Here is a 19,963-nt window from a genome sequence, read left to right on the forward strand (position 1 = left end):
ATTTTGAATTTTACATATAGGTGGGATGAGTGATTGATTTCTCTGTTCTTTGCTGAAACTGACTTAGATTGTCATGCCATTCAAAGTTAATAAAGTCGTCAGGCTGTATATTTCCATGTGTCATGGAATATGTAGTTGGTGGGTCATGTGTAGGGTAGTTATTCTGTATTTATTTGTTTTTTCAATTAAAGACGTGACAATTACGGTTGAAGAGATGGCTCAGCAGTTAAGAGCACTGGCTCTCTTGCAGAGGATGGGAGTTTAGTTCCCAGCACCCAATGGCATCTAACAACCATCTGTAACTCCAGTTCCAGGGAATCTGAGGACCTTCTGGCCTCCATGGGCATTTCATGCACATGGTACACTTACATACAAATAGGCAAAACACTCATATACATAAAATTAAAATAAATTAATTTTTAAAAATTAACAAAACATGATGGTTATGAAAAATAACTAAAATTTTGGGAGACTTAGTTCCTACGAATCCTTTTTTTTTTGTATTCAGGTAATGATTTGTTTTTACTTCAAAGACATTGGCTCTCAGGACTGGGATTATAGCTTAGTAGTTGACTGTCTCACAAGCATGAGGCCGTAGGTTCAGTCCTGAGTACTTAAAAAAAGAAAAAACAGAATGGGGATCCTATTTATTCTACATATGCCTGTATGCACACACACACACACACACACACACACACACACACACTTTTTCTTAAAATTTTCTTAAAAAATATTTTGAGAAGTCTAAATTAGAATCCCCCCTCCAAATTGTTCAAAGTATTCCTTTACTTTTATTATACTTAGGTACAGAATATGTTGACCTAGATTGTGTCAGAAGTTAAGTCATAATATATTTGTATGCTGGGGAGGTTGTAGCCGAACATGTTGAGAAAACCCTGTCCTGTTCACTGTAGACTGAATGTTAGAATGAATGTTAATCTATTTTTGACTCTTCAGAAATTTGTTTAATCTAGTTGAACCCAGGGTTTCCAAAGTTAATTTAATCTCAAAACCTTCTATATGACTGTTCATAGTCTGGTTTTATTCTTAAAACCTATATGTATCCATTTTGTGTATAATCATTTTATATATCTGTATAGTTGAGTATTTACTTGGCCATAGAAAGGAATACTAATACATGTTACAGTATTAATGAAGCCTGAGAATACCATACTAAGTAAAAGAAGTTAGGAACATTCATATGAAATGTTCATGGCAGGCAAATCCTACAAGTGGGGGAATGGGTGGTGACTACTAATGGATACATGTTTATTTAATTTAATTAATTAATTAATTTTTTTGAGACAGTGTCTCCCTGTAGTCCCAGCTGGCCTGGAACTCACTATATAGACTAGGCTGACCTTGAACTCACAGAGATCTGCCTGCCTGCCTCTGCCTCCAGAGTGCTGGGATTAAAGGTGTGCACCACCATACCTGGCTGGTACATGATTCTTTTTAGGGATGATGCAATTATATAGTTTGCTGATAGTTGCACAATTGTGAATTACTAAAATTCATTGAATTGATTCTTTTCAAAAGAATGAATTTTATGCATCAATAACCTGTTATTAAAAACATTAAAGGAGGAGCTGAGAAGATGGATCATAACTTTAAGTACTTCTTGTGCAAGCCATGAGTGTAAGGGCCTAAGTTTGGTTTCCTAGAACCCACAAAAATGCCTAGTGGATGTGGTGGCCCACCTGTAATTCCTATGCTCCAAAGAAGAGATGGGAATCCCTTGAGCAAGACAGCTGGTTAGACGAGCTACATCAAGGAGCTCTGGGTTCAACTGAGAGACCTTGCCTCATTGAATAGGTGGAGAGCGATTGAAGACTCCTAACATCAACCTCAGGACTTCACCTGCACAACATGCTATAGCCTTGCTTGGATTGTTTCATAACTCGAAACACTTTTTATGCTTCCAACAAGGCTCAGATAATCTGGATGTCACCATGCACAGCCTGAAATCCCTGCAAGGGGACAGAGGGTATGTCCCTGCCTATAGAGACCTCAGTCTTACTGACCTAGTGTGATGTTTTGCAAGGCTGCCTTGCCTTCTAGGAGGAAAGATACCCCAAAGACCTGCCAAATGTATAGGTTATAAGTTTGAGAAGGAATGTATACCTTTTTTTTAAAAAAGCTTGATATACTTTTAAAAAAAATATTTTATTTATTATTTTTATTTTATGTGTATGAATGTATTGCCTGCAAGTATGTGAGTGCACCTGTATCGTGCAATGCCACAGAAGTCAGAAGAGGGCTTTGGATTCCTTTGGAACTGGAGTTAAGGACAGTTCATAGCCGCCATGTAGGTGCTGGGAATAGAACCGGGGTCCTCTGCAAGAGCAGTCAGTGCTCTTAACCTCCGAGCCATCTCTCCAGCCCCACAAACACATTTTTAAGGTTAGCTGTTTTATTATTCTCACTATTGATAAAGAAATCCATGGTTTTTCTCTTTGTACCAAGCCCAACAACAAATTTTAAGCCTTTGTGTCACTGTGGAAAAAGCAGATTCTTTAGAGTCAGGCTGTCAATTTAGTCATCTGTCAACTCGGGTGGAAAACCTGTTAGCTGATAACATTCTTGGGTGCCAAGGTCATGACCTTCCCTTTAGCTAAGGATAGAACAGTCTGTGCAGATCGTGTCCTCTCCCTTCCTCTACCCACAGGTTGTGGCTGTGGCAGCAGAACTGTTTGGAATGTCTCAAGAGTTCACTACAAAGCACATGCTCACAGGAAGAGTTTTAAATGAGGTAACATCTTATTTCAGCTCACTCTTTCTAAAGAATTCTGTGTTGCTGAAACTCTTACCAAGCGTTTGAAAAACTGCTTCTAAAGAGGACTGTTTCTAAAAGAGAGCTGAATGCCTGTGATTCATATCAGTCCCTGTTTTCTTCTTTTTTTTTTTTTTCTTGTTGGTCTTTTTGAGACAGGGTCTTCCTGTAGTCCCAGCTGTCCTGGAACTCACTATGTAGACCAGGCTGGCCTTGAACTCACAGAGATCTGCCCGAGTGCTGGAACTAAAGACGTGCGCCCCCACGCCCGGCTTAGCCCGTTTTCTTATAAAAGATTTCCAGTTGCTTGGGGAGAAGGAAGGAGTCAAGCAACTCCAGGCAGCCTTAGGGAGTCGTGTGGCTAGTTACTGAACCAACGTTGGACATATACGGGTCAAAGACTGATTGTTGAAGCCTCAGAGTCTTGTGGGCTCACCTGTCTTGCGCCATTCTGTGCAGGATTGTGTCAGAATTAAATTCAGAGTATGCAGAGTACTTGGGGTGTGGCCTACTGTGACTGGGCAGATCACTTAACCCCTCTGAGATGTTTCCTTGGGTTGCTTATTTGCTGTTTTCCTCACTTTCTAAAGTGTGAAGAGCCTGTCCTGTCCCACTTAAGTAATTGAGAGCAAAAGTGAGATGCTGTGTGAAGTCAGGCCATGTTAGCAAGTCTGGTGACCAGGTCTGGTGGTATGGGCCTAGAATCCCAGCTATTTGGGAAGCTGAGGCAGGAGGATTGTGAGTTCAAAGCAAGCCTGGCAACTTAATAAGACCCTGTGTCAAAAAAAATTAAAAAGAGGGTTAGGGATGTAGCTCAGTGGTAGAGTACTTGCTTAGCATGTTTGAGGGCTGTTCAGTTCCCAGTAACAGAAAAAGAAGAGAAGAAAGAGGGGTAGGAGGAGGGGAGGAGGAGGAGGAGGAAGGTGAAGAAGAAAGGCTTTCACGAGAATCCTGATACTCTACTCTTGGATACTTTATTTTAAATAATTTCTAATTTCTCTATTGCTTATGGTGGCCTTCACAAAAATAATGTTAGAATGAAACACAGAGGAAGAGATTACTTTGTGTCTTTCATTAAAAAGACATATGTACAGTGGCAGAGTGGTTGCTTAAGACACAACCCTGGATGTGATCCTTAGCATTGCAGAAAACAAAAACAAAAACATAGGTGTAGCATGTCTATTTTTTATTATAGAAGTAATGCAATTATCTTATAGAAATTCTAGAGAGGATTATATGCTTACCACTCCATGGTGGTTTTGTGACCTTGTCATTTTATACATGTATAAGGGTTTCTGAGGTCGTCTGGGGAGAAGAAAGGAGCCCTGGTCTTGGAGTTGTAAGAGCTAAGCATCTCCAAGAAGCCTTGGGAAAGGAATTCTACGTACGTTCATATACACACATAGATATCTCCTGCATCTTTAGGTGCATATCTGAAGCTAAAATTGTGTACAAACATGAATTTTGTATTTTCTTGCCTTTGGTCCCCATCAATGAATCATGAGGATCCAGTGTTTTATGCGCTTAGCATGGTGGTCAGTACATCATTAGTGTCAATAAAGAAGCACTGCTTTAGAACAGGGTCTCCCTGTAGACCCAGCCGGCCTGGAAGTTCTTTTGTAGACCAGTCTTTCCTCGATCTCACAGATTTCCCTGCCTCTGCCTCTGGAGTGTTGGGAAGAAAGTGCCACCACACCTGGCTAGTTTTTATCCTTGTACTATTACAATAGTTGCGTTATTTTCCTGGCTTGTGTTATTTCTTTTTTTTTTTTTTTTTTTTTTTTTTTTTTTGGTCTTTTTGACACAGGGTCTCCCTGTAGCTCCAGCTGTCCTGGAACTCACTATGTAGACCAGGCTGGCCTTGAACTCACAGAGATCCACCTGCCTCTGCCTCCCAAGTGCAGGGATTAAAGGCGTGCAGCACCATACCTGGCCGTGTTATTTTTTTTTAAAAATGATTTATTTATTTATTTTATGTGTGAGTGTTTTGTCTGAATGTAAGCACACTGCATGTGTGCAATGCCACCACAGACCAGAAGATGGCATTGGATCCCCTGGAATTGGAGTTAAAGACAGTTGTTAGGGGCCATGTAGGTGCTAGGAAACCCAACCCTAGTCCTCTGCAAGAGCAGCCAAATGCTCTTAACTGCTGAGCCATCTCTCTAGCCCCAAGTTTGGGTTATTTCTTTGTGACTGTCTAAAAGTGATTTACTGAGTGTGCCTCAGATTCCTGGTACATGGTCCCTGCCACCTTGTTGCCTGTCTGCAGAGCTCTTGCCCAAGTCTCGTGCTCCTTAGCACAGCTGCCCCTTCTAGGTTTAGGGAGCTAACTTAGTAAGTACAAGGTATTCCCTCATCATTTGATAAGCCACAGTGTGGCTTTTGTGTTTCTATTTTCCTATTATCTGGACTTTTATTAAAAATATTGCTTAAAATATGAACTGCAAATGTTTTCTTGATTTTTCTCTTTAATTTTTTTTTTAAATTTTACACGTGTGAGTATATTGCCTGCATGTATGTAAGTGCACCCATGTTTCACAATGCCTGTGGAGGTCAGAAGGTGTTGGATCCCCTAGAACTGGAGTTATGGACAGTTGTTAGCTGCCATATGGGAACCAAACCCGGGTCATCTGCAAGAGCAGCCAGTGCTCTTGACCATTGAGTCCTCTCTCTAGCCCCTTGATTGTCCTCTTATTTTGACTATGAACTTTTTAAAAAATTATGTGCACAATATGAACCATCTTCTGTTTGTGGCTGTTACAGGAATTTTTTCACCATCTTTGTCAGACTGAATGGCTGTGCCTCGACAGTTCCACTGGTTGTGGGTCTCCTAATCTAGGGGACCTACATGTCTTTTATGGTGAAATGGAATCTGTTTACTGCCCAGAGTTTGGTGTAAAACAGATTCTTTATGAACTGAGACAACATTTTCCATGATTTAGAGAAATGGAATAAACAAGAGGGTAGTTAACAAAAGGATTGCTTGCTTTTCATCACAGGTTATAACTTTAGCTCTTAACGATTCGCATCTTCTAGGCATTCTCCGTCCTTCCTTGTAGGACAGATGTTCCTGAGGACATTGTTGCAAATAGTCATTTGGCAGGTGTATGGTCCATTCATCCTATGGCTTTCAACCAAGTCTTCAGGAGGACTTCTGCTCTCACCTCCTTCTCCCACCTTATTTAGGCTTTTGCTTTTATTTATTTATTTATTTTTTGGCTTTTGCTTTTAAGAAGACACTAGGTCTTGGTAAGATTTGGGGATCAGGATATGAGAGGCTTCATGTGGATAACCAGGTGGGTAAATCAACCTCTTACCCATCTACTAAACCTAAACTTCCTTCCTGGCAGAGGGTGAGCAATCCCAGATGGCATTCCACATTTTCCCTGGGAACATTGCCTAGATGTCAGCATACCAAAGTGGATGTGTGTGACAGGCTAGAGAACCCCTCGGCACATCTCAGGGTGGAAATCGTGCTTTGTTTTCTTCTTGGAGGAACTCTATTGTGTCTCCTATCAGGTTAGTGAGTTGAGAGAATGAAAAAGTGTCTCAGGCCCAGGAGCGAAGTGAGTGGGAAGCTGTGACACTTTCGGATGCACAACTGCACTAAGAGCAGTAGGCTAAGGGGACATCCTCAGTCAATTTCAGAGGGTCTGCAAGTCCCTTTCAGCTTTGACCTTCAGTCGTCCTTTACTGGAGTTTCAATTGTCTACATTCCCTTGCCTACAGGTCCTCTGTCATTATCAAACCCTGCATGGAAGACTGTAAGAGAACCCAGACTCTTGATGTTTGAGAGGATGAAGATACCTGCGCAGAGGTGTGGTGTCCCTGTGGCAACGAGAATGGCAACAAAGACATCGAATTGGCTTCCGAGTCTAGATCTATAAATATATTTATTATAATATAACAAGAACTTAACAATAAACATATACTATGTACAATACCATTACAGAGAACCCTGTTTTATATCATTCACAGAAACAGCCAGTTTTGCTCCAGTGTGATAGATGAGGAGAGAAACGGAATTTCAGTGTCATCCGCATGGAGTTTGTCGACCACTAGTGCCTCCCTTGGAGGCAGACGCACACCAATGCTCATATTCGCCCTGCCCCAGGCAGTTAGAAATTTGTGCTCCAGTCCTTGGGTTCACACTTGCACCCTGTTTGACATAAATACTTTAAATGACATACAATGTATGTAGTTTTGTGCTTATTACTTTTTTTAAAATAATAAATAATAGTAAAAACTGCATAACGAAGCTCAGTGTCTTGTCCAAGTGTGAGCCACACTTGTAGTGCCAGAAGTTGATGCCCAACGTTAGGACTGGGATTTTGTCATCGAATACTGAATGATGGAAAGCATGTCCTCTTTCTCTTTGTCAATGGTTCTTATTGTGAAGTAATGGCGAGCTGACTTCCCAGGTAGAAAAATGGCAAGTGTGTATTTGGTACTAACTTCAACTAAACAGTGTGGTGGCGGTGGCCTTCTTCCTGTCCTGGAATGGAAACTGATGACCGGGTGAGGTTGGAGGGTAAGGACTAGCAGGAAGGCCTTTCTCTTTTGAGCTTCACTGTGACCTCCCTCCTGGCTTCCCTTTTCTCAGGTTAATATTTGATAAGAAGAGTGATTCTGCTCGTGCTCCTCAGGCCGTGGCTGTCATGGCTCATCTAAGAAGGCTGTCCCCATCCTGAGAGCTCTTGTGGCAGGTGCCTTGAATATATAGCTATTAATATCAAAAATAGTCTCCTGTGCTTTGTAGACATCTCTTCTCCCTCCCTCCCTCCCTCGGTCCCTTCCCTGGGCCTAGGTCCTCAGCTTTACCTCATGGAGGGAGCTGGACTGATGTCAGAATCTATGTCCTTCTACGTCCTTCTAGAATAGATCCTTCCCTTTGACAATGCCTCCATGAGGCACAGTCTTCTGGGGATGTCTGGGAGTTACTTTTTTCAAAAATAAAGTGGGGGCATTGCCCACCCCAGGAGAGATCCTCTATTCTGCAATAGAAAAAGTGAGAGCAAGTGCCCCCGCTCCGGCACTACCTACAAAGAGCTTTGGGAATTCCTACAACGTTCTCCCTCTTGTGGTCTCCTCCTCTCAATACTTAAAAATAGCCTTTTGTGTATCAAGAAAATGCCTCGGAAATCTAAATAATTCATACTGGCTAAGAGAAAGCTAGCATGGCCTCCATGTCCTTCTGTAGAAAAACCCGTGAAGGACAGATGGCTCTCCCCAGCAGTCCCTGCGGCTGCCAGCCCTGGCTCTGCGCACGTGGCCAGACAGCTCTTCTGTCCCTGTGGGGACCAGCAGCCTCCTAGGCCTTGGTGCTGCACAGTCCTGTCCCTCTTTTTCTCTTGGCCACTTCAAAGTGTAGATTGGTTAAAAAAAAAAACAAAAGTAGGACTCAAAGTGATAAGGACACTTTGACCTTACTCCAAAAGAGCCTGATGCCTAATATTGTCATAGGATAACTGATCTATGGTGGTTTAGGGATCAAGCTTGCTCTGCAAGAAGAAAAAAACAGCTTCTCTCCCCGATGAAAAATATGTGAAACTATTGCACCGGGCAGAGTGAGTGCCCCCTGTTCAGAGCAAACGCCTCCGCTGGCCAGCGAGCCCTGGCTCCATGTTTTTCAGGTTCCTGCTGCCAGGAGCGCTGTGCCCCGAATTCACCCAAAAGGCGAGGATGATTTTCTACATTCAATGTAGAGAATATTCGAAATGTTTAGCGTAGTGAGTTTCTTGATTGTGTTTTGTGGGCCTCTCATTGGTGTTGCTGAAAGATTACCATGGTGTGTGGCATTTGCCTCACCAGACTTGTCCACAGACTTGTCCTGGGCTTTCTGTTGATGTCAGCCGCTTTGAATGTATTTCTTTATCACGACGCAGCCGTGTCTAAACACAGGGCAGGGCATGTGGGGTAGGAGGGTCCACATGTTGGTTGTGGGCTCGTAGGCTTCCATGTTGCCCAGAGCCGGCCCCTCGCTGCTCACGATGCCTCCAGTTGCGTAAATCTTACCATCCAGCACCACTGCACTGTGAGAGGGAAGGTGAGACAGACAGTCATGCCTTAACCGTCCAGCTTGGACCTGGAGATAGATTCCCCACACTGTGCTGGTCTATAACCCTCTTGCACAGGTTGTGTGGGACCTTGTTCTTTGCTCTCTGACCTGGGCAGGCCTCCTCTATCATCTCTGCTGAGGGACTAATGACAGCTGCAGAGGAACCACCTTTTACAAAGGTGCCTGGCCCATCTCTGAGCCTTTATTAAGCCTCTTTTCCTACTATCTGTATTACTATTAGAGAGCCTTCTGAACATTTAAATCAAGTTGGGAGCATGACTCAAATATGCCAGGAGACTGAACTATAAGGGCCAGATCTAACCGAATATCAGCCCCTGACTGTGAGTTCTGCCCCTGCCCAGGAAAACTAAGAGTCCTACTTTCCTCCTGTGTCTCTTCAGCATATGTAACCTGTGACTGGAGGACAGGCATGCTCTGCAGGGTGACCAATTGCTATGCCTGGACCTATTCCCTGCGTGACACTCACTGACTGGGTCCTGTCACCCCAGTCAGCTTTTCCAACAGAGCCCAGTATCACAGGATACTTTATGTACTTTCTTCTTTATGTATTTCAACTGTCTGTCACCTCCCCCCTCTGACCAGATCTATGTTTCTACAGCTGACTTCAAATGCTCATGTTTTCTTGGCTATCCCTTGAAAAGGGTCACACAGAGTTTTTCTACGGCTCCACCCATTGCTGAAAATCCTTGAACAGAGCATGTCAGTCTGGATTTCTCAGTAGACACTGGAGACTTCCATCCTGCCTTCTGGCTAGTCTTGGACCCTTGGGTCTCTCTCTTTATGGTCAACCTTCTCCCTGTAAAGCCCAGCTGCCATATCCTCCTGACCCTCAGCCATTCCTTTCACGTGTAGTTCTCATATGAAGCAGACATGTCTTCCTCAGAGTGGAAGTCAATACTCCAGTTGTCACTGTCAGTGACAGTATGGTTAGACCATTAATTGATGTGGCACAAAAGGTTAGTTCAAAACCTGAAGGCTCAGAACTCCAGAGGAGCTTAGCAGTTCTCTAGTCTAATTACCAGAGCAGCTAGAACTTTCTCAGGCCAGAGAAATTACTTATCTAAGTTATATCATGCTAAGAGTAAGAGATATCTCTTTTGTAGCCACGTTATACAAACAATTGGTACTCAATAAATGTGATACATACACTGAAAATTCAGTAATTGCCTCTGCATACACACAAGGTGTCTTCAGGAAGGAGTTCCTAGGAAATGTTGATAGAGGGGTAGTTGGGACCCTTTCTTATTCTTTGTTCATCTTAGTCCAGTAAAGGGGGAGGCTGAAAGAGCAGGTGTTGGTATCTCACTGCTCTGGGGTCAGGGTGCTGGGAACCAAGCTACCTCCACTCCTCTCCCTGCAGGATCAGGTCCCTCTGTGCTTCTGCCCCATCAGTCAGCCTCTGAGACTCCAGAGCAGATGTGCCCTGTGCCTTTGCTGGTATATCATGGGGGTCAGACATGGAACCCTAGAGGCTGGCTGTCGCTGTGTGCTCCTGGTAGGCATCCTGGGAGAAAGCTGTCTTCGATTCTCACTGAGGGGAGGATGGCTTTGATGACTCTTCCAGTGTGAGATGGGGTCATCTGGAGCCACAGATGTTCTAGAGGCTCCAGGTTCTACTCTGGTCTTGACATTTTGTTCTGTGAGTGCTAGGCAGGGAGGGCTGCTGTTTTGAGTTTGAAATGGCTATGGAAAGGTGCTAAGTCCTTGTGATAAGACTTCTCCGGTTGTGTCCACCCCCCACAACTCCCTCACAACCCTAACCAAATTACCCCCTCACCTGCAGAACTGGCGAGAGTGATTCATGTTTGGGCCCGCCTTGATGTTGCCTTTTTCTGGGTCATAGATGGTGGTGGCTCTGGCATAAGCTCCTCCCAGGATGAACACAAAGCCATTGAGGGTGACAGCAGGTGCATACTTGTTGTCTGAGGATTGCAGAACAGGTGGTCAAGGCATGTGATGTTGGTTTCCCTCTCCTTTCTTTCCCAGCAGCACTCTACACCCCAGTGTGTCACTGATTGCCCTGAGGACAGGCTGTGAGACAGCCCAAACCTTGACTTTCTTGCCCTTCTCTAGGTACTAGGATCCCTGTTGCACCTGGACTTTGGGCTACCTACTGGTTACCCCTAGACCTGGTCTCCAGAATCAATGAACAAACTGCCTTGGATTCAGATACATGGTGGGGGGTGAGGCTGCTATACTGGCCTAGACTGTGAGATACCAGGTCCTCACCGATCATTGGGGACTCAATGAAGCTCCACGCGTTGGTCTGTGGCACATAGGACTGAAGGACACCTGCAGCTCGGCCTGCTTCATTCACCCCTCCAAACACGTAGATCTTGCCACCACACACAGTGGCAGCTGCTGAGTGCACTGCCTTGGGCAGAGGGGCCACTGCCTCCCATTGGTTGGTGATAGTGTCATATCTGTGAAGCAAAGAAAGGGTCCTTGTACATGGCAAGCTACAGCCAAGGGCAGTGGTACTTGAGGCATCCAGCCACCTACTTTCTGCCCTCATTATCACTGTGGCATAGGTCCACAGAGAGGAACCTAGGCCTGAGTCACTCCAGCCTCCTGGAGTTGTTTTAAACTGGTCTTATAGGCCTCCTTTTGACTGTCAGTGGATCTTTTCTGTCTGTCCAGCCTCTGTGTAGATCCTGCCCTTGCTCACATGGCATGCCATCCTTGAGCCCATCAGCCCTCCCTCCAGTCCCATCCTACCCTTTCCTGTGGTGATGGTATACCTATCTGCTGTATACTGGGCTAGGGCTAAGGACTGGGGAGACTAGGGTGAGCCTAGGCCATTCCTGCCTTCAAGGAGCTGATGACCCAATGAGGAGGACCGCTAAATAAAACACACAGAAATGGATGACCTTGACGAGGACCACTAGATAAAACACACAGAAATGGATGACCTTGAAAGGTAGTGAGTGGTGTAATGGTGAGTGAGGGGCCCAAAGTACATACAGCAGGGGAATACCCAGCCTACTCTCATAGGTGGAGTCAGGCCTCCCTGGAGGGTGATCCAGGGCTAGACCTGGAAAGGTGATGGGTTAGCAACGGTAGGTAGAGGCTGAGCAGGTGCAGGTAGACTCAGGAAGCTCATTACAGGTAAAGGGACAAATGTGGGTGCAGTGGCATTTGGGAAACATCTGAAGTAGTCTTGAGTGGCCAGAGGTTGGGTAGATGAGAAAGCCATGCATGCCAAGCTCAGGGAGTCAGGCTTTGTATATACAGTGGTGGGGAGGCCCTGAAGATTTAAGCAGGGAAAGTAACACAATCAAACTGCAGCTGTAGGGTAAGGAGAATCAGTGAGGAGGCTGGGAACAGGAGACCAGTTAGAATAGTCACCCACAGAAGCCTGGAAGTGTTGGGTTGGGTCAAAGGTCATGAACATGAGGAGGGGGGAAGGGAGAGAGTCCAATTGCTACTGGGATGCTGGAGCTGAGGGGGGCAGGGCTGCACGGGGTGACTCAGGGCTGCTTTGGGAGACTGGAGAAAGGCAGTTTTATTGTATGGATTGGACAAGAGGCTTGGAGAGAAGGGTGAACCCAGTTTTAATCAGTATCTGTAGGTAACATCCGGGCTGTGCAATTGGCAGTGAGGTATATGGGTCTGGGTTGGATATTCAGCTTTGGGGTCACAAGCAAGAAGATGGAAACTGGAGTTAAGGAATACACTGGGGAGTGTGGGTGGTCCTGAGGCTGAGGACATGCTCTGGGGAGTGTTGGCTGTGATGAGGGGTGGAGGGGAGCCCTCAGTGGGGCATCCAGTGGGGACATCAGCTAGCAACTATGTTGTAGAAGGCAACGGGCCTCAAGTGTGGAGGGTGGGGTAAGAGGGCATGGGTCTGATGGTACTCCTGAGATCAAGGGTGCTCTGGGTGGGATGAGAGGCCCAGAAGCCACTGTGTGTTTTGGAGTGAAAGGGAGGCTACACAGCGGAGAATGAGATATCAGACTTCTCTCTGAGGAAACTTAGATGTGAAGAGGACAGAGATGGGGCATCTAGAAAGGAACATGGAATCCTGAGAGAGTTTTGTTAGTGGAATACTGATCAGTATTTACCAGCTACCTCTGTGAAAGAAGTCCTGGTGTGCAGCATTTGCTGATTTCTGTGATGTGAATCCTCCCACCTGCCTTACCTCCAGCTATCAGCAGGACACTGGAGTGTTGGGGGAGCCCCTCTGTGCTATGGCCTCTGTTATCAAGGCTCTTTCCCCATATGCAGCTGGAGCAGCCATGTGGAACCTCAAGCAGAGAGCAGGAAAATATGGTAGATGACTAGGAAGCGATGAGATGTGGAGCAGATTATCTGTTTTAATATGTAATTCTGATTTATAATAATAACTGGCTTGTAGAATTCCCTAAATGTCTTCAACTGCCTTTCCTGAGCCCAGATGAACAAGCTCTGGTATACTACTGTTTTGCTCGTGTGTGTGTGTGTGTGTGTGTGTGTGTGTGTGTGTGTGAGTTACATTTTCATGTGAATAGGAAGGAGCCCAACTGGATAAAGAAAAGTTAACTAAACAGAGGGGCTCCAAACCTGTGCATTCCACATCCATAGAGTTAATCAGTTGCGGATAGAAAACAGTAGAAAAAATGAACAAGTACAGATTTTCTCATTATTGGGCTGGAGTGACTGCACAGCTGTTAAAGGCTAAGGCTAACAACCAAAAATCAAAGGTTCAGTTCCCAGATTTTCTCATTTCCCAAACAATACAGTATAATGATATTTACATGGTACTTACATTAGGCATTGCAAGTAATAACTGGGATGATTTTAAAGTATTTCGAGTATACCGCAGGATGTGTGCCAGGTATTTGTATGTGAATACTCTGCCATTTTATATAAGGGACTTGAACACCTGAAGATGTGGGCATCTATGGGGGTCCTGGGATAATCCTCTGGGGATGCCAATGGCAGCTGAATAAGAAAGAAAGACTGGAGCACAACTGAGTCTTAGCACTCAGATGTTAACCCAGGAGTTCAAGACCAGCCTGGGCAATGTAGATCCCATCAGGAAAGAAAGGAAAGGAGAAAGGAAGGATGGATGGACAGATGGAAGGAAGGAAGGAAGGAAGAAAGAAAGGAAGGAAGGAAGGAAGGAAGGATGGAGGGAGTAGCTGAGGATCACAGGGAGCTTTGAGGGGCCCTGAGCCCTTCTTCAGCCCATGAAGATCTGTCATCTGTCTTTGTAGGACAGGCACTTGAAGATCCCTAGGTGATGTAAGGTTTCTGGTAGATATAGAAGTGCTAATTAAATCCAGAACAAAAGGGGGAATGGGGTACACATGGGCAGGAGAGAGGAAGTAGAAGGCAAGGGTGACACAGTGCAGGCACATTTATCTGAGTTAGTGGAAGGACACGAGCATTTGTTATTGTTGTTTGAGACAGGGTCTTATGTACCTTAGGCTGGCCTGGAACTCTACATAGATCTTGAATCTCTGAGTCCCCTGCCTCTATCGTCCAAGTGCTAGGATTACAAATGTGTGCCGCTGTTCGCAGTTTGTGGAGTGCTGGGGATTAAACTCAGCGTTTCCTGCATGCTAAGCAAATACTGTACCAACTGAACAACATCCCTAGTTCTGTTATGAGTTCTTGATCCATGTCCCCCTTTTTCTCTGGTAAGCAGGAAGCAGTGTTGACAAAAGTTGTGGGGGGAGCCTTGTGTGAGCTTTGAGGAGGGAGGAGGAAGACCACTTGCTCTTGAGAGTGAGGGAAATGGCTGACTAGGCAAATGACAGAGTGCCTTGCAGTATCTAGGGCTGGTTGGAGGCTAAAGTCTCCATTGTATGGTAGAGCCAGCCTGTAGGATGCTAGGATTTTCCATGCTACCCCAGGGGCAGAGTGGAGAAGGCAAAAGAATCAGGCTGAACAGATGTGCTATACATAGAATGCAGGACCAAGTAGCAAGCAAAGGAGGATGGGGAGGCAATGAAATCTGAGCTTCAGACAAGTTGAGGTAAAGGGGACAGGAAGCAGCTACCTGAAAGGATGGAATGGGGATTAAGCAGGCTGGCCCAGGGGTTGCAATCCTTGAGGTTTTTCTTTTGGAGGACAACATCATCATCCCAATTAGCATCTCTGTTCTGTGTTCCTAGGGGCTGGCTACTATCAATGCTCTTGCCCGACTCAGCTGCCCCTACACTTACTGTGGACCTACTAGCAGGGCGCATCTGTGGCACCTACGCTGTTCACTATTCCATGTGTGCCTGAATCCAAAGCATGGGTCTGAGTTGGTTTCCACTAGAGTTAGGGTTTTGTCCAGCACATAGTCATGAGCATCCCATTGCTTCCATGTTTCCTGTGTGAGCCTCCTTTGGACGGAAGTCAGAGTTTGGCACCTTGGGAAGACAGTCTTATGTGGAGTGCCTCTGGTCCTCAAGTGTGTGGGGAAGGGACAGCCATGTGACATTCAGTTCTGAACTTGGATTTGAGAAGGAGCTGGAGTCTCTTAGAGGGCAGCAAGGTCTATGCTGTTCAGCTGTGGATGGATGCTATGTGGCTAATATGCAATGGAGTAAGTGTCTCTTTGGGCAGTGTCAGAAGTTCAGATATCTGTTTTGAAAGCCAATATGGCAGAGAGCCAAAGAACTCCTGCAGAAAAAGCTGGGAGATGAGGAAGATTACGTGGCTGTTAGTCCTCAGTCTTTCGACATAATGGCACACTCCACCAAACACAAATTTCCTGAGAGCTTGTTATTCCAGGTGGCTGATTGCCAAGCCATGAGCCCTCCCATCAGCTCAATCTGTCAGCTTCCTGCTTGAGAAGGATATGCTAATGACATGCAAATGACCCTGCCGAGTGAGGCGTTCCACTATCATTTATTCAGTAACCACAGCTCCTGAAATATATTGCTATAAAATATTAGACCCAGTTATTTATATAATGATATAATACAGGTTTGTCTATGGTGCTGCTGTTTAATCTATAATTATGTAATCTTGCTCTATTCCAGTAATACAGTAATGTAATATAATTATAATGTACCATATATTTCATTCATTATCAATATAATAGCAATTTGTACCATTAGTGCTTCCTGGGGAACAAAGCGCCCTTGTGTCTGTTCCCATTACACTGACCTTCTTGTCACCCCGAATTCTCATCACTGCCACCATGTGGCACAGAGACTGACTTACCTAAAGGGGCCTGCTTCTTGGGTAGCAGTGTCTTTTCCCTGCCCCCTCCACTCCCTTGCATGGGTACCACCTAGGGGTCTTCAAGTCTTTGTCCTGTCCTACAAGGACAGATGACAGATCTTCATAGACAGAGAGGGAATTCAAGGTCCCTCAGGACTCCCTGTGATCCCTGGCTGCTCTTTTATCCAGTGGGCCTCCAGGGGTGGTCTTGCTCACAGATGCCCAGAGCTGACATTTATTTCCCTGCTGGCTGGAAGGCTGAGCTCCCTAGGGAAGGTGGGAGTGGGGGGTGTGGTGTGGCAAATCAAGGGAAGTGGAGCTTTGTCTCTACCTCTTCGTCAGTTCATTTGATCCCTGAACAAATCCCCATATTTATCAACAAGTATAACTTTGCAAAATGAGTAATCAGCATCTTAGGAGATTAAAAATAGCTGACAGAAGCAAAGTAGGATGACACGCAGCTCAGGGGACTCCTACATGGAAAATGCCTCCTTTCTTGTGTGTTTATTACTGACTGACAAATGACTGAAAGCTGGTGCCTCTGGGGAGCTTAGGGGCATGCCTGGCCATGCATCAGTTCACACCAAAGACCTTTAGCATCAGGGCTGGTCCAGGTCCAGTTGTAGTATTAATATGCTCATATTCACCTGGGGACTTCCCATTATCTTCAAATCAATATGACAATTAAATGTTACCAAGCCATCTCTGAACTCCACTTGGGGGAGTTAAAAGCCCACAGTGAACATTCAGAGTCTGTCTCACTCTGAAACCATCCTTGCTGGAACATTTGTCAAGTGTCCAATTAGCCACCCAGGGGAAAAAAATTCAAACTGAAGGGTATGTGTGGCTTCACAGGCAGAAAGGATGGCACATGAGAAAGTGCTTTCTGGTGGTAGCTAGTGGTATGGGCCAGGGTACAGGAAAGGGTGAAGAAGGACTCTGCTTATCATAACTAGGCTGTAATCTGGGGCCAGGTCAGTCTAATGCGGCACCCTCAGGGGCACTAGTTACTCCAGAACCAAGACTAAGGCCTTCCTGTTCCTCTGCTAAGTGGTAATGCTCTCCCGGAGGCCCCAGCATCCTCTCCTAGGTATCCTACCCATTCTCTCCCAGGACCAGTCTCCCTGGCTCAGAGGTTTAAAAAAAATCTTAGAGCGCAGTGTCTCTTTCAGCCTCTGGCCCTTGGACCTAGGACTGACCTATACCCTGGCCATGCTAGAGGGAGGTAGCCAGAGACTTGTAGCAAAGGGCAGGCTAATCCTCTAATCTTGAGCTAATTGGCTTATTTTTTTCTTCTGGAGAATTCTAGAGGGCTGGCCAGACTGGATCCCTACATTGTTTAATTGGTGGGTGGTGTCTCTTCCCTGAATTACTATTATTATTAATTTCCTGGAGTATGTGTGATGGAGGGAGGAGGGGTGTCCCCACATGTGTAGTCTCTACTTGGCAGGGACAAGGCGCCATGGCTATGGGCATGGCTTACAGTTGGGCCATTGGTTCCAGCTTTACCCCTGAATTCCAGTAAATCTTTAGGCTGGCGCCACTGTGTCCCCATGGCTTTCAGGTTATCCTAGCCAAACTCTCTCTGTGCCTGTCTGTGACTGGATCTTGGGCCACCATCTTGTGCGACACATGAATGAGTGTTGACAAGAATGCCCTCAGTGACTCATGACCTCACTTCTTACAGCCTTCTCCTTTATTGTATCTGATGACCCTGGCATTATGACTTTTGAATGGTCTAGTCTATAGGTCACTGGTATCAGGTTGGTGGGGAGTCGTGATATGATACTAGCATTCAGTGAATGTGAGAGATGCTACCCAGGGGATTAGGGCTGCCTTACCTCTCAACGTGGTCCACGTTGCCCGCCACACCAAGTCCCCCGAGGGTATAAATCTTCCCATCATAGACCAGGCTATTGTGCCGACAGCGAGGGACTGTCATTCTGGAGACCAGGTTCCAATTATCCAACAAGGACATGTAGCACCAGACATCAGCCAGCGTCACCCCTGATTCCATACCACCTGTGGTCAGTATGGGGGTACAAAGAGCAGGCAGGGACTGAGGAAGGGTTTGAGATCAGGATGCCAAGCCCCAGGGGCAGAAGAAGAAGACTTTATATGCAAAGTAGAAATTTGGGGGCCTTGGCCTTCTTTAGCCCTGTGTGTGGGAAGAAGTCTCTTTGGGAAGCCCATTCCAGTCCCCACCCAGCCCTGGAGGACCTCACCTGAGAGGTAGATGTTGTCCCCAGCACTCACTACACTGAAGAACTCGCGATCATAGAAAGGAAGCGAGGCCAGGGGGTACCACTTGTTGTTTTGTGGGTTCCAGCACGTGACGGCCACCAGTGAGCGCTGGGTCATCCCCACCATCTGCCGGCCCCCAACCAAAACGATAACCTCGGCCACACCTGCATGGACATGGATGGACATCTTTGGGATATGCCCTGACATTGTCAGCATCTGTGCCTGGCTCCTTTAGGGGAACCACTTGGAGCCAGCCATTCCTATGGCGTCTGCAGTTTGGGCAAGCTTGGGCATGTTCCTTGATACCTGCAGAAAGGCGCGGCCGGGTTCGGGGTGTCTGCATCTCCTGGCGGGCATGGGGCAGCATATGGTAGCGTTTGGCTTCGTTGACCAAATCCCGACATGCTTCTGATGACTTGATTAACTCCTCGTTGTCCACCACATTGAGCAGGTAGCTGGGGTGGATGAATGGGAGGCGGACGACTGCTAGGAGCTCAGCTGCATACTGTGGGACATAGGAGACTCTGCTTAGACACCAAGGGGGAAGTCAGCTCTTGAGAGTTGAATGGCTTGGAAGTGCAGACATTGCCTAGCCCAGCATATTTAGACAATGGGGCGGGGGGCATGGAGGGCTGGGTAGCAGCAGCCCTCCAGCCCCTCATTTCTGTACTCTGGCTACACATATCAGGCAGCTGAAACTAGAGGGCAGGATCCTTGAGTCTTGAAGAGGTGTAAGTGTGGTAGGGACTTGGGAATGGGTGGGTGAGCCCTCAATAGCTCAAATGGGATAGTGATTGTTGGGTGATTGTGAGAGCCTGCGTGTCCCTAATATTACAACTCTTTAGTAGTGTTACCTCATCTCACAGTGGCTTCTGGACCCTCTTATCCTTCACTCAAGGGTTTTCATGAACTGCTGTGAATCCCCCTGCTTCCTGGCAAACTGCCCATTAGTTCACCCATTCTTGTTTCTTCCAGAAACTAACTGGTGGGAAGAAGTGATGGTTACTATGTACCATATGTTAAGCTTGTTTCTAGAGCTGAGGAGGCAGATGAAACACTGTCTCAGACCTCAAGGTGTCCACAATTTATTGGGGGATAGGAACAGGAGTTTAGATAGAGCTGTGGCACGTACAGAAGTGAGAGGTGTCACAGGGCAGTGATGTCTGCACAGGGCAGCTGTCTGTACAAAAACTGGAACTTTTGTTAGGTGGCAGATTAAAGGGAGAAGGGCAGTCAGAGCCCATGCAGGGGTGTGAGACAGTGAAAGGGAGGATGGACACTTAGGGGAACTACATGAGGTTTATTCTTGGATGCAAAAGGTTTTTTTTTGGTGGAGGGGGTAAGCACGTAGCAGACAGGAAGCAGTGAGGCCAGCGAGGGTCCCAGAGTAGGCCTGGTAGAACTCATCCTACACTGGCCCATGACTATGTACTTTCTGTGAGTTGAGGGAGGACCTAGAGAAGGGTTTTAAACAGAGAAATGATGTTCTTCAGAAAGAGCCTTCAGACTGCACAGAGAAAAATGGATTTGGAAGAAGCAAGACTCATGACAGAGATACTACTGAACAACATTAGCTACGATCCTGAGGAGATGAGGGTGTGAGTGGCAAAAGAGGGAAGTGGATCCATCGAAAAAGGAGGAAGGAGGCAGAAATCAGCACTGTGTGGCCAATGAATGGGCAGTGTGTGTGTGTGTGTGTGTGTGTGTGTGTGTGTGTGTGTGTG

General features: G+C 46.1%; 1 protein-coding gene across 2 annotated transcripts in view; it reads right to left on the reverse strand.

The window, feature by feature from the left end:
* Positions 1–6,647: 6,647 nt before the first annotated feature.
* Positions 6,648–19,963, reverse strand: part of Klhl29 (kelch like family member 29) — a 306,193-nt gene continuing 292,877 nt past the window's right edge. For both annotated transcript variants that reach the window (XM_008848872.2, XM_029553969.1), the window contains 6 exons: positions 18,546–18,744; positions 18,221–18,403; positions 17,837–18,017; positions 11,082–11,275; positions 10,630–10,774; positions 6,648–8,805 (listed from right to left, as the gene is read on the reverse strand). In XM_008848872.2, the coding sequence (XP_008847094.1) occupies positions 8,622–8,805; positions 10,630–10,774; positions 11,082–11,275; positions 17,837–18,017; positions 18,221–18,403; positions 18,546–18,744 (1,086 nt within the window). In that variant the 3' untranslated portion in view covers positions 6,648–8,621. The remainder of the gene's footprint in view (positions 8,806–10,629; positions 10,775–11,081; positions 11,276–17,836; positions 18,018–18,220; positions 18,404–18,545; positions 18,745–19,963) is intronic.

Source organism: Nannospalax galili, unplaced genomic scaffold, assembly GCF_000622305.1.
Source record: "Nannospalax galili isolate Female #2095 unplaced genomic scaffold, S.galili_v1.0 scaffold1191, whole genome shotgun sequence".
In the NCBI taxonomy this organism is placed as follows: domain Eukaryota; kingdom Metazoa; phylum Chordata; class Mammalia; order Rodentia; family Spalacidae; genus Nannospalax; species Nannospalax galili.